The following is a 15836-nucleotide window of genomic DNA, read 5'->3' as shown; positions in this document are numbered from 1 at the left end:
GATATGCCTAGAATTGGTGACAACATCTTTGTCAATGAAGAATGCAACAGAGGAATCATCGCACAACCTACTTATCGATCCTGACCAGCCCTTCTTCTGTTTGCTGTGCCTCCCTTCTGTAAAGCAACTTTTGAACTTAGGTCAATGAGTTGAAAACCTCGAACAGCACTATGAACAAACCTTTTGCCTCCAAAATCTGAATGCAGTAAGCTAAGCTTGAACTACTCAGCAATCAGTGCTGCAATGCATCCTTGCCCAACAATGTTACACTCCACCACCTAAACTGCATCAATGGTACAACTCAATCAAGGCTGAAAACAAGAAATTCAATGGCATTGTTCTCAACTTTTGAATGATACTGGTGAATCACCAAAAAATGACATCAGCAAATTAGCAGGAGAACTCAACTTTGATTCTAGGACTATCGTCAGGCACCACTGTTTAGGACCACAACTAAAAGAAAGGATGGAACCAACTTTTCATGCCTTGTGAAAGTGACTTGTGGCACATCTAAACTAATAACAGCAATTAATAACAAGTTCAAAGGTACCTGTCCCCAACTGCACATACATGCTCAACCTGTACCCAAAAACCTGACCAACTTGTACCCAAAAAGAACAAGGATGTCAACTTCAAAAACTTGAAGGAAAAACGGCAAAATAAAGACAATAGTTAGATCATTGACTGCAAACAAGGAAAACTGGTGCAGAAATCAAGTGACATCACTAGCAGTCACTGCAGAGACCAGTATGCAGGCATTGCACAGGAAATAAAGCAAGACACTTGTGGTCAAATATATGCCCCACAGAGCTTTGCATATCCACTTCACTAACATCCGTGGCCTCAACTCCAACCTTAATGGTATCCACTACCATCTTCAGTCTACCAAACCCCACCTACTCTTCTTGGAAGAAACTCAAATTTCATCCCCCCCCAGCACTATTTATCTCAACTTTCAAAACTACACACTCTTCAACTCATCTGCACATATGTCTGATCTGATATACCTTGCCAGAGAGCACCCAGACGAGAACGTCCAAACGTCGAGCTCCTTTGGTTGAAAATCTCCCTTCTCCACTCAATCAAATTCATTTGCTGTCACCAGTGCTGGCTCTAGAGGTCCTGATGTCATGATGCAGTTTTAAGTTGAGTACCCCTTAATTTTTTTTTATTTTTTTAAACGTACTGAAAATTTAAAGGTTAAAAAAAATCAAAACACATATTTTTATGAAAAATTGTGTACTTTGAAAAATACATATATTAACCTCCCAACTGGCCAGGATGTCTATATATGTCCAGCAAACTCTGAATATGATGCATGCTATCTGATAAGAAGATAATTATCTTATCAATGTTCTTTCAACAGAACATTGATAAGAAGTGCAATTTGGCCATCATGTTCATTAGAAGGTGCGAAAATCCTTCACATTGAAGAGAACAATTAACCAGATTATCTCCAATCATAGCTGCATCTCAGTTGCCTATAACAAGAAATGCAGTTCCTTGTTATATGCTGGGTAACTGGACTTTTAGTTATATTGGATAGACTAAAAATATAGAAATTATTTTTTTCTTCTTCTTTTATTGTACAATTTTTAATGCTAGGACAAAATAAGGATCCTTGCATACTTTCTTCACTTTCCTGCATTACCTTGGAGAACCAATGTCATTTTTCATTTCTTGTGCTAATTTTGTCAACTAATCACTTAGTTGACAATACACTTTTTTTTTTTTTTTTGTTCTTGAAGAACTTAATTCAAGATAATTATTTGAAATATTTTGAAGGAAAAAAAAAGGTTGGCAACATTTCAGTTTTTTTTTGTTTTTTTTAATCTTTGTTCAAAATCAAATTTCATAGAATACTTCACAGATTGCCTGAAGGATGCACTTTGACGACTTTGCTTTATAGATAATAATATGAAAATCTTTAATCATATTAAATGTGAAGTGTACATACTGTGAAAAGTATGAAATACGAAATTAAAAGGAAGTAGATATTTATAATTTAGTTACTATGTGTGGTCGTGGCAGTGGGAGGTTAAGATATTTAAAAACAACATAAAATTTTAATCAATTCCGTACAGGACATGTCTCAGATAATTTTATCATATATATATATATATTTATTTATGTTGCTTCCATCCATGAAAGGTTATTTTACAATGGTGATGAAACAGCAATATTATTATTATTGTCTGTGTGTTGAGGCTTAAGTACTGTGAAGAATTCATGTTGATTTAATGGAATATTATCAGCATTGAGAAAGGATCAAAACTAATTTTAATACTTCCAATATTCCATCTCCATCACAGAGACATCTTCAGGGATTAGAAAAAAACTTTTTGCAACAACACACACACAAAAATAATACAACAGTCAGTGAAACTATAGTCCTATCTAGGTGGTGCGCCCTCTATGGGCATTTGCAGGTGGCCTAGGATAAAGCGGGATCTCTGATAATTAATGTTTCCCAAATTTTGGGAAGTTTAATGCAACCGTATTTGTTTAAATTCGGTTGATTCCTGAGTGCAGAAGCAGATTCAAAGAATAGCCTTTCTTTTTTTAATTTACTATGGTGGAGCATGGTGGTTTTTTCCCAGGAGATCTTGTGGGTTATATCCCAAACATGGTTTGCAAGACCAGATTGAAAATAATCGTGATTGCAGACCATGTTTTTTGATTTTATTTTGTATGCAAATTCAAATACAGAAATGCTGTTTGTGATCAACTAAACTTATTTCGCAACCCACCAATGTGGGTTGTGAAATCAGTTTAGAAGTGAAAAGTGATATAGTATTTTCAGCTTAATCAACGTCTTGTCAACTACACTTTCCACTTGACGTGGAGGATATTCAACAACAACTGTTGGATTATTTCGAGGTAATAGAGAAAGCAGCTCAGACTAGGAAGCAAGTATATTTTATCTGTAAATTGTATGTATGTTCTAATCAAATGGAAATTCAGAAGTTTAGGATATAAAGCTTTTCTGTAAATGGATATATCAATTCTTCTGATCTTCAAATGCAACAGTTTTGTTAACAGATTAGGTGTAACACTGAAATCAACAGGTTAAAAATAAAACACTTGACCAAAGAATAGGGATGGCAGATATGAGAGTCCTAAAAAAGATTAGGAGTGTGAACAGACAGCTTCAATGGCAATATCACATTAAAAATGAGGATATTAGGAAAGAACTTGACACTGTTAGCAGAGCTAATCTCAGGTGGAATGGTCACTTAAACAGAATGGGAGAGGAAAGATTAGCAAAAAAGTGTTCTCTGCCAAGTTGGAGGGGAAAAGACCCAGAGGAAGACCAAGATATAGGTGGATCGATATGTTAAAAAGTGCCTTAGAAGATCCTTTCTTTTAGGCTTGTACGGTAATCCGAGTACATTTCTGAAAATTATGGAGATAACTACCGTGTTTGAGTAAAACTTTAGTTTAATATAACTAAACTCTACATTCGACCTTTATATCAAAGTCATATTCTGGAGCATATGCACTATATACAGAGAACAAGCTACACTACAATCTATCTGGTTATCTGGTTTGTTAAAGTTACTGACCAACCGTTACAACAATTGTTGACCTGACCTCTAGTGGGAAAAAAAAAAAAAAAAAAAAAAAAAACAGAATATACATCAATGCTAGAGTCCTATTATTAATATTATCTGTTGTTTGTAGAATTACATTGGGCACAACAACAAGTCTGTGTGTGTGTGTGTACACACACACACACATATTTACAATATGATTATACATGTATATTCCAACCAGTTGGTATGGAATGGTTTCTAATACTACCTAGAAGTTGGCTAGAGTCCTGACTTATGCTGGATCTTATGTATTAGGTGGGCTGAATGAGTGCCATCCAGATTCTTGGAATGTTCATGCCGCCATTGTTGTTGATATTTGGGTGGTTTATCAGAATTTCACAGGCTTCCTTAAATTTCCTTTAATACCAGGTTTTTGTACAGTGTAAAGAGAAGGTGCTTTTCCAGTTGATTTGGTGTAAGGTGTTGAGTGAGTGATCTGAGATGCCTGCTTCACCAAAATGGTTATATTTAATGTGTCTTATGTGTTCTTTCTTACGTATAGGATTGTACGTCCTGTTTCACCAATGTACGGTAAGTTACAGGTGCAGCGGATGCAATAGAGTCCAGGATGTGCTAATGGGAGGAGAGGATCCTTAGAGGAGTTGAATATGGTTTTAAGTTTAGTAGGTGGCTTAAAGGTGGCATTGAGGTTATAATGGTGTAGGATTCTGTTGATTTTTTCCGATAACCCTTTAATGTATGGGATGGCTATGGTTTTACTGTAATCTAGATTCTTTTTTGTTGTTGTGTTATGGATAGTATTTTTGTTATAGCCATTATTTATTTAAGTTTATATAAGTTTAAGTCATTAGATATTTATTCTTTAAAATGTACCATTACAACCGAGTAGAAGCTCAGGAATACACACACACACACACACACACACACATATATATATATATATACATAGACTTGTTGTTGTGCCCAATATAATTCTACAACCAACAGATAATATTGATAATAGGACTTCTAGCGTTGATGTATATATATATATTTTCACTAGAGGTCAGGCCAACAATTGTTGTAACAGTTGGTCAGTAACTTTAACAAACCAGATAGACTGTAGTGTAGCTTGCTCTCTGTATATAATGTATATGCTCCAGAAGATGACCTTGATATAAAGGTCGAAACGTCGAAGTAGAGTTTAGTTATATTAAACTAAAGTTTTACTCAAACACAGTAGTTGTCTCCATAATTTTCAAAAATGTGCCTTGGAAGATAAAAATATAAGATCTGATAATGTTGTAGTCCTAACAGATAACAGATTGATTTGGGAGAAAATTGTTGATAGGAAGTTAGTAATGATGTAAGTTCTTCATGTAGACTTATCAATGTAGAATAAGATTGTGTAGGTGGTGCTAGCATCACTGAAGCACATAGTGGTGGATTTGAGCTGTGGTAAAAAAAAAAAGAAGTGTTTTTTAAACAGTGTATAGTGAGAATTCTTTTGTGAATTGTGCTACTTTTTTTTTTTCTCAGTAACACAAGTGTTCTTTAGTGGTTCTGCTTTTGGAATTTCGTTGTTATATATTCTGTTATTTTTGGGTTACTGAGAAGTTGAGGTCACAGTCAGCAGCATTTGCAGTGGAAGAGAAAGTAAGTTTTCGCTATTGGGTATAATAGCGAAAACCTTATATTATAGCATTTATATATATATATATATATATATATATATATATATATATATACACCTATATGTGTGTGTGTGTGTGTGTGTGTGTGTGTGTGTAATACAGTGTTTATATAGCTTTTAAAAATATTTAGTGTTTAGTTTAATTGTTCCTCGGCAGTAAGGAATGATGGCAGCCGCAGCTGCAATCACAAATGGATGTCACCAAGTCCTCCACCATTTAAGAACTCCATTATATGTAACATAATAAAGAACTATGTGGCATGCAGCTTGCGTCATGTATGTGTCCCGGGAGTTGAATATGTTGCAGGTGAGAGAAGGGGAAGTGCGTATATGTGAAAATGTAGGCAATGGGAGGAATTCACTGAATTAGATATTTCAATAACCGCCCTAGTTGAGTCAGGTAAGGGAAATGAATGTCGGGAGACGAGGTGTGATAGGAGAGAATGACGGGAAAAATATGAATGAGAAAATAGGAGAGAGGAGTGTGGAAGGCTTGAATGACCGTGAAGTTTTCAGAGATGGTCTTGATTGGAAGAATGAATGGCAAGTAAGAGTGACTAACTTGCAGAGAGGGATAGATGAGGTGAAAAGATGAGATTAGGAGAATGGAAGAGATGAATTCAAGGCAAATCAGAGTAGAAGTGAGAGAGTTTTTGGAATGAGAGAAGAGGGGAGTATAGAAACAGTAGAAGAGAGAGGGAATGCTAGAAGAAGAGATAATAGGAGCAGTAGAAGAGAGGGAATGAGAGAGCGGTATGGGAATGATAGAAAAGGAGAGAAAAGAAACAGTAGAAGAGAGGGAGTGAGAGAGAGAGTTATGGGAATGATAGAGGAAGGGAGAATGGAAACAGTCAGAGGAAATGAGAAGAATGCGAGAGAGTTCTGGAACCAGGGATAGAGTGATGCCAATACAGCAGGTAAGTAGAGGAACACAGAGAGAAAGGGTTAGAGGGGGGGAGAGAGAGAAAGAGAGAGGGATGAAGGTGAGCAATCAAGAAACAGAGAGGTAAGAGGTGTGATGTATGGAGACTCGATGATCTCTGGTGTGCAAGATAGGATGCCAGAGGCGTGCTTGCCTGGAGGGATGATAAAAAATGTGGCTATGACAATCAAGAGGGGGTGAAAGGTTGGATGAAATGGTTGTGATGGCAGGCACACGGTTGTGCAAAAGAAAACGCAGAGAGGAAAGATTGTGTGTTTGTTGCCCAGGTATGATAGTGACGAGTTGAGCAGAAATATTGAATACAATATTAGCCAGAGGGTGTCAGAAGAGAGGACTGGAATATGTGGATGCTTGGAGGGCGTTTGAGGACAGAAGGGAAATGTATGCGAGAGATCGCTTGCATTTGAATGAGGAAGAACGAAGGCATCTGGAGAGATTGCTGTTTTCTGAACGTCAGTGTGTAATGCGGGGGAACTAGAATTCCCAGGGTGAATGGTAGCAGGGGTGACCTCTTGTGGGAATGTGTGCTTGGGGGAAGGGACAATGATAGGTATAGAAGCAGTGACATTTTTATGCTCTATACCAGCGTTTCTCAACATTTCTAAGCCCAAGGACCAGTAAAATCCCAAAAACAATTCTACGGACCACTGTTATTTATTTTTTAAAAAAACCTATGTGGGAATTACAAACATTTGGGAAAACTGTGCCATTTATAACATAATAAATCTAAAAGCATATTTTGAATAATATGGAAACATAAGTAATTAAGTTGGAGGTAAACGATTAGAAGCATATCATCTTTGAACATTTTTATTAAACAAATAAATATTATGATATAATTATGTTGGAAGTTTTTCCCACTTAGTTAGACTTTAATAAATTCTCTGCAAAGTTGGAGGGGAAAAGACCCAGAGGAAGACCAAGATATCGGTGGACTGATATGATAAAAAGTGCCTTAGAAGATAGAAATATAAGATCTGATAATGTTGTAGTCTTGACAGAAAAAAACTTCCAATATCTTTCTCTAAACACAGAGTAATTTAATAATAAGGTAAGAGACCTTTTGGCAACTCGTATAGATAAATAAGACCTCTCCATTGCTTCCACCTTAGTATCACCATCTCTGGGTCTGTTCGCACTGACATGACCTCAATAAACTACTCGAAACTGGTCTGAGTAGAGGCCCTTTCCTTAATGCATAGCATTATGCATGTCTGCAAGGAGATGTGCTTTGCATTATGGGAGATACTAAGACAAGGAGTGATGAGAGCTTGGTCCACCTTTACCACGAGTTGCCTCAGTCCTGAAGATACTTCAGGCGTAAACTTTGTTTGCTTACACTTGGATAAAGGATGAAACTAAATTTATTATGATATAATTATGTTACTACTTACTTTTAATGAAATAGTTGAGCTTCTAGGCCCTCGCAGAGTTGCCGGATATGTGCTCAATATTGGTCAAATTCAGTTGAGGTTGGTCACACACACACTAAGATGATTTCTGTATTTTGTTTTTATTTGAAGGAGCAATGAAAAGCCTTTCTCACATAGATAGATTGTACAAAACTGCATGACGATTTTCAACTTCTTCAAATAATTCGGGAAATTCACTTCTCACTGAAGGCGAGATCCAGAATCGAGCCAAACCAAGATCACGGAATTGCATTTTAACCCCACTATCACTTGAAAGCTTGAGCTTTCAAGTGATAGTGGGCTTAACTGTTCTTTTTTTTTTGATAACAAAAGGTCATTCTCATGACTGTAAGCCTGAAATGGATCACGAACCTACAGAAATTTCTTATAAAAGTTATTTCTTATAAAACTGAAATTCAGATAGCATATTGCAAAGGTGGTGAAGGTAACTCAGAGGATTGCTGCAATACTGAGAAAGATGCTGACCTGCAGAGATAAAAGAGTTATCATTCCATTGTATAATACCCTCATCAGACCACACTTAGACTATTGTTCTCAGATTTGGTCCCCAGGATTTGAAGGGGATAAATTAACTGTGGAAAGGGTACAGAGGCAGATAACAAAAATAACAGTTACAAGGATTGACTGAAAGAACGTGGACTGCAGAGTTTGGTGAACAGAAGAAGGAGAGATGATATGATTGAAACTTTTAAAATGTTGAGAGGCAGTTACTGGGTAGTTCTTTCACTTGGTGGAGCAGCAGGAAGGAGCGATGACAAGGGGCCATCCCTGGAAGTCACGAAAGGAAGCTGTGAAACAAGAGGGTGAGGAGTGATTTCTTTGCGTGGAGGGTGGTTGAACCATGGAACGCAATGCCTGAGAGAGTGGTAAGAGCAAGAATGGTCAATGGGTTCAAGGAGTGGTATGATAAACTTTGTGTTTCCTAAAAATGACCTCCCATGATGAACCTTTGACTCCATGGGGGCCTGGATAATAATAATTTCCCTTGAGGGGAAATGTCAGTAATTTGATGATGATGTGTTACTCTGAACTAATGACTTCAGTAATTTGCACTGGATATATTTCATGGTGACAAAATGAAATTAATTTCATTACTTGCAAAATGAAATTAATAATGAAATTATTAATTTCATGTTGACAGAATTACTAATCATTTTCTTCACTCAATGCCAACTGAAATGTCATTTCACTCTTCTGTTACTGTTTTTTTTTTAACGATTTCCAATTATACAATCAGACTTTCCAATTTTTTTTTTTTTATCATTGAAATCAAAGTTAAAATAAAATATGGCAATCAGATAGATAAAAGAAATGAAATGATCATCAGTGCCTAGCAAGCATTCCCAAAACATCATGTTAATTAAATTTAAGAGGGATTATCATCAGGTATGTTTATCAATTTCGTAGAACCCACACTATTTCAGATATTAAATATATTGTGTTAGGGTTAGGGACCACGACATGGATGGCACTTGTTGAGCCATTCTGTTCGCTGCGTGCAGTTTAATTAGTGATAGCCTTGGGCCAGCTATCTCTGATTGGGTACCAGTGGAGATTGAACTGCCCACTCAGTCTCCAAAAGTTAGATAGGGCTAAAACAGCCTCACCAAATCCCTATATGGGAATATAAAGGCGTTAGCTGATTTGCAAGCAAGTCGAAACCATTCACTGAAGGGGAATTTATTCTCGAATGTATTATTAAAGCAGTCGAAGTGTTGTGTCCTGATCAATTAAAGAATTTAAAAATATAAGCTTATCTCGAAATACCACTGCTAGCGGAATTGATGATATAGCCAGGACCTAAGGAATCAACTAAATTCAATAATTCCAACATTTCAGAGCTATTCCCTTGCAATTGACGAAAGTACAGATGTAAGGGATATTGCTCGGCTAGCTGTTTTTATTCATGGATGTGATATGAACTTAAAAGTAAGTGAAGAACTTCTAGTAATTATTCCTATGCCCAATACAACCACTGGAATTGATATTTTTGATGCCCTCATAGAAGTTTTGAATGAATACAATTTATCGTTAAAAAAGCTAGTTTGTCTTACAACTGATGGTGCTCCTGCCACGACTGGTGTTGTTAAAGGAGTTGTTACAAATTTAAAAGAAAAATGCAAAGAACAAGGTAATAATAATTTTCAACATTTTATTGATTTATTCATCAGTATATTCAGAGTATTATTCATTCACTATACTCTGAAGTTTTAAATATTGGACATGTCCTAAAAAATGTCAGTAAAATTGTAAATTATATTTGTGCATGTGGGATTAATCATCGCCAATTTAGTAACTTTCTAGAAGATATAGAAAGTGAATATAACGATCTACCTTATTATACAGAAATTAGATGGCTTTCCAGTCCTAATGTTTTAAAGCGATTCTTTGAATTGCTGGACGAAATTACCATTTTTTTAGAATCGAAAATTTAGGAATGTGAAATATTAAAAAATGGTCAATGGATAAAGGACCTGACTTTTTCAGCTGACATTACTAGTCAGCTTAAGATTAAGTCAACTTAATCTTAAGCTACAAGGCAAACATCAAGTAGTTACCATGTTATTTGACAATTTTCAAACAGATATTATTATTTTGGGGAAAAAAAATTCAAAAAGAAAATTTATCCCATTATGAATGTTGTCAATCATTATTACAAAAATTATCGAAATTGAAATTTTCAGAATATGTCAGTCAAATAAAGTTATTAGAAAATGAATTCAAAAGAAGATTTTTAGATTTTAAGAAATATGAAAATCAGTTTCACCAATTTACTTCTCCTCTGTTGATTGATGTGAAACTATTGATGACAATTTACAGTGAATTAATCGAAATTCAGTGTGATTCCATATTGAAACAAAAATATATGGATGTTGGAATTCCAAAGGTCTATAATTATTTATCAGTCAATCGATACCCCAATGTGTTATGTGCAATTAGGCATATTTTATCTATGTTTGGTAGCACATATTTATGCGAACAACTATTTTCAACTTTAAATAATAATAAAACTGTGGGAAGATCAAGATTAACAGACCAGCCTGTGCAAGCAATATTGAAAATAACTACAGCTCAACAAATTCAACCAAATTTTGAAGATTTCGTTAATGAAAAACGTTTAGTTTCTTCAAAAAAATGTATAATTTTAAATATGAGACTTTTTCTTTGGATTTTATTGGACCATGATTCTTTATAAATATATGTATATAATCGTCTACCAGTTTCGCCAGCTTGAGTCTGTCTGGCTTCTTCAGGACAGGAATGGTTACACTAACATTAAATGCTAAAACAGAAGAATGCAGTAATGACATTAAAATCAAATAAAAAATTGAAAAGACACGTGATATTAAGAGCATAGAGCATGGAGACTTAGTCATTGTTAGTAGATCGCATTTTATAGTTTTTTGCGAAATTGAGTTCTGCTAAACATAGTGAATTTATAAAACTTTTCCAAATATCTTTTAATATCATGCCTTGATTTCTATTGAGATTGTCTCCTGTCCAGAGTACCACTGCAGCTTCTTTAAAGTTTCTACATCTGAAATCTTCTTCAATGTATGGCATGGAGCTGTTGTCCCAATCAATGGAATGGTTCGAAATCGAGAAATGGTGGGCAAATCCTGAGGTGTCTGTTCTGTTCTTGATATCTCCTATATAACATTCCATGTTTCTGTGGAATGAACTATATAGGCCAAACATCACGAAGCCTAGAAATCCGTAAAAAAGAACATATAGGAGATGTCAACAACAACAGAACAGACACCTCAGGATTAGCCCACCATTTCTCGATTTCAAACCATTCCATCAATTGGGACAACAGCTCCATACTATACATTGAAGAAGATTTCAGATGTAGAAACTTTAAAGCTGCAGTAGTACTCCAGACAGGAGACAATCTCAATAGAAATGAAGGCAAGATATTAAAAGACATTTGGAAAAGTATTATAAATTCACTATGTTTAGGAGATTTCAATTTCATGAAAAACTATAAAACGCGATCTACTAACAATGACTAAGTCTCCACGCTCTATGCTCTTAATCTCACATCTTTTCAATTTTTTATTTGATTTTAATGTCATTATTGCATTCTTCTGTTTTAGCATTTAATGTTAGTGTAACCATTCTCGTCCTGAAGAAGCCAGACAGACTCAAGCTGGCAAAACTGGTAGACGATTATATACATATATTTATAAAGAATCATGGTCCAATAAAATCCAAAGAAAAATGTCTCATATTTAGTATAAAAGGACCAAATATTAACTGTCAGAATGTATAATTTTATTTAAATATGTGAACATTATATTTTATATGTATTTTTGTAACATGGTTGTATTTTGTACTTATATACTCTAATGATAATATTAAAAAAATCTGTGTCCTCTTTATTTCGAGATTTTTTTTTCTGTTGCAGCCTGCCGCTTGATGTTTAATTCTTAATTTGGCCCTTGGAGGTAAACGAGTTTGACATGCCTGGTCTAAGGTGTCTTTAAATGACCATTACATCAGTGTTATGCAGTGAGTTATTCTATACTGGTTTTGAAGTGGGCTGAGTTTTATTATGTGTGAAGGAGAATTGCCAGTAGTGTGAGTGCACTATGGCTAAATGTTTGAATAATTTGTATATAAGTGAATCAATGCAATCCACAATGGGACATAATGGCACATTTTGTTTATGGATTTTTGGTAATCCATATATATGAGGAGGAGAGGGAGTAAGTTCATTAGTGATCTCTACAGGCCAAGAGGTGACTTTTTTTAAGATGCCTGTGAAGGTTCTGATCTGTATATTGGTAGGACACAGTCAAAATTAAGGTAGGTAGAACAATCTCTAAGTAAGGAGGTAAGTTACCTATGTAATGTTTTTGGTTTAAAACTACAGTGGCATATTCAGATGTTTGGATATCATTAACTTCAACTTACCATACTGATGGACCTTGCATGTGATGAATCTCTGTGGATTATGGTAATTCTGGTAGAAAAGTTTATACATTGGCTATTCATAACTATTATTTTTATTTTTTTATAACTACTATTTTTAGCCCACTAAGAGGGCATCATTTAGGACTTTAGGCCCAACTTTGGTTTCTTTTCTTCAGTCCCATTAAGCCAGTGTTAGTGCTTGCATGCACATATCATTATGTGATCCAAGATGAGAGCAATTTGACTTTGCTGAAATATTAGAAGTATTAATTAAAGTTATTATAATTAATATTCATTATATGTTGCAATTTCCTCATATATAATAGTTATGAGTAACCAACATATAAACCTTTCTATATGAATAGCCAACATCATTCATTACAGTGAGTTCACTGGAGTGAAATAACTTGCTACAACAAACTACATAAAAGATCAATCGAAGTTCCATAATGTCAAATATTATCCTGAAGGAAATTTACTACAGCAAATCTTCCACTATAACGACCTATACATCTGGTCCCTATGAGTTTACTATAGTGAGAGTGCAGAACAGTATAATAAGTTATAGTAAAGATATTTTATATCTTTTTATAAGAATCACCTTATTTTCTTCCTCCTCCTCTTCTTCTTCTCCAAAAATGTTGCCTCCACCAGAAAATAAACTACCTTTTGTGTTAAATGGAGAATTTTCTGCTTCTTCTTCTTGTTTAAATATATCATCATCTGCTAGAATATCTAGACAGTAAAATCAATACATTAATACAACTGACAAGAGCTCTAAATATAATTTTGTTCCTAAGTATGTTAAAATATATATAATTAAAAAAAAAAGGGGATAGGATAAATTGATTTAGTGAAACTATTTAGCTGCAGGTGTAAAGTAATAATCTGCAACATATTAGTGCACACAGCATAAAACACAGTAATGATTTCTTATGCATGTTTTCAAAAAGTATTTTCTATCTCAGGCACATTTTCATTGAATTCTCCACTTTTCTTTCAATTAAATTATTTTTACAATTATATTTGTATGATATTATAAATTTCTAAATTTATTATAAGTAAATTAGTCGATTAGTACATCAAATAACCACCATGGCGAGCAAATCTACACAAATGGCTCCGAGTTCCCGGAGTCCCTTAAATGGGACAGGGGTGCGAAGAATCTCCGGGCTCAAAATAGTGCGTTTACTAAAACTAGGAACTTGGAATGTCAGAACCCTGTATGAATCAGGAGCTAAGAAATGCTATTCAGGAAATGAAAAGACTTGAAATTGAGATTTTAGGAATGAGTGAAGTTAGATGGCCAGGATCAGGCAAAACTCAAGTTAATGACATGACAATGTACCACTCTGGAAGTAGTGAAAACAACCATCAAAATGGAGTTGGAATAATATTAAACAAAGATGCCAATAAGTCACTATTGAGCTTCATCCCTTACTCAGATAGGATGATGTTATTAAAACTAAATAGTCAAACCACTAGATATTAATCTTATATAGGTCTATAACCCTACTGCTGACAAGAGTGATACCGAGATCGAAGAATTTTATGACCAATTAAAAGAACTAATGAAAAAAACATGATATTAACATCATGTTTTTTTGGCTCATTATGATATTAACATCGTTATGGGTGATTTCAATGCTAACGTTGGGAAAGGTAGAAGTGGAGATATAGTTGGCAAACATAGACTGGGAACAAGAAATGAGAGAGGAGACCATCTTATTCAATTCTGCCAAGAAGAACTAATAGTCACAAACATATGGTTTAAGCTACCATCCCGAAGGCTATATACTTGGCGATCACCACAAGATAATAATACAATATAATCAGAAACCAAATTGATTACTTGCTAATTAATCAACGATTTTGAAGTTTGATAAAGAGCACAAAAACCTATCCTAGTGCGGATATTGCTTCTGATCATAATCTACTGCTGACAGTGTTAAAAATTAGACTGAAAGCTATGCTTCAGAAACATCAATAAAAAATGTTTAATTTAGGAAAGTTAAAAAACCCAGAGATAAGAAACAAATTGAGTCAAGATCTGAATCAAGAGATAGCACTTATCAAGAATCATGACATCATGAGGGTTGATGAATCATGGGACAAATTAAAATCTGTCTTCATAGAGAAATGTACCAATACCTTGTGTCCTGATAGAGCAGTAAAAAAGAAAGATTGGATAACTAAAACTCACAGTCCAACAAAATATAAAGAGGTTCAAAAAATTATTAAAGGGAAGATCAAAGAAGCAAAAGAAATCTGGGTGAATGAAAAATGTAGAGAAATTGAAAGTCTACAAGAAAAGCATGACAGTTTTAATCTACATAAAAAGCTGAAAGAGACCTCAGGTATATTTAAGAAAAAACAACTATGTGTCCTTCGAAACAAAAAGGGAGAAATAATATCAGAAAAAGATGACAAAATGCAAGAATGGGTGAAATATGCAGAAGATCTCTTTTCTGATAACAGACAGAACACAGAAAATACTTATGAACAGATGGACAGTCCGTGCATTCTAAGATCAGAGGTAGAATGTGCACTGACCTCAGCTAAAAATGGTAAAGCCTTAGGCCCTGATAGAATACCAGCAGAAATAGTCAAGTTATTAGAAGGTGACAACATTGCTATATTAGTAAAGCTATTTAATAAGGTCTATGATACAGGCATATTCTCACAAGACTGGTTACAGTCGACCTTCACCATGCTACCTAAAAAAGCAAATGTGAAAACTTGTAATGACTATAGAATGATCAGCCTAATGAATCACGTTCTCAAAATGTTCCTAAAAATAATTCAAAAAAGAACATACAGAAAATGTGAAGACACCATCAGTAATACCCAGTTTGGCTTTAGAAATGGTTTGGGAACAAGAGAGGCTCTTTTCTGCTCTCAAATCTTATTCCAAAAATGCATTGATCAAAACAAGGAAGTATTCATTTGCTTCATTGACTTTGAGAAAGCATTTGCTAAAGTCCAACATACAAAAATGATTGCACTATAAAGAGAATTGGATTAGATGGTAAAGACATCAGGATCATTGAAAACTTATATTGGAACCAAAAGGCATCTGTTCAAGTTGATGACATTATCACAGACCCCATTAACATCAAATGAGGAGTAAGGCAAGGATGTGTGCTGTCACCTCTTCTTTTTAAATATACTCAGAAGCCATATTTCAAAAAATCTTAAAAGGAAGAGAGGAAGGGATTAATGTAAATGGTGAAATCATCAGTAACATCTGATATGCTGATGACACAGCTCTCCTGGCTGACAATATTCAGGATCTTCAAAATCTTCTGGAA

General features: G+C 34.7%; 1 protein-coding gene across 3 annotated transcripts in view; it reads right to left on the bottom strand.

Annotated features, from left to right (window-relative positions):
• The window catches only part of LOC150098282 (uncharacterized), a 709319-nt gene that overhangs the window by 428684 nt on the left and 264799 nt on the right, over positions 1–15836 (bottom strand). For all 3 annotated transcript variants that reach the window (XM_090406261.1, XM_090406264.1, XM_090406263.1), the window contains exon 10: positions 13127–13260. In XM_090406261.1, the coding sequence (XP_090262387.1) occupies positions 13127–13260 (134 nt within the window). The remainder of the gene's footprint in view (positions 1–13126; positions 13261–15836) is intronic.

The sequence above is a fragment of the Typopeltis vanoorti genome, chromosome 16, assembly GCF_054136105.1.
Source record: "Typopeltis vanoorti isolate ZY-2024b chromosome 16, IOZ_Tvanoo_1.0, whole genome shotgun sequence".
Lineage (NCBI taxonomy): Eukaryota > Metazoa > Arthropoda > Arachnida > Uropygi > Thelyphonidae > Typopeltis > Typopeltis vanoorti.
The sequence above is the reverse complement of the archived record's forward strand: the minus strand, read 5'-3'. Positions and strand labels throughout refer to the sequence as shown.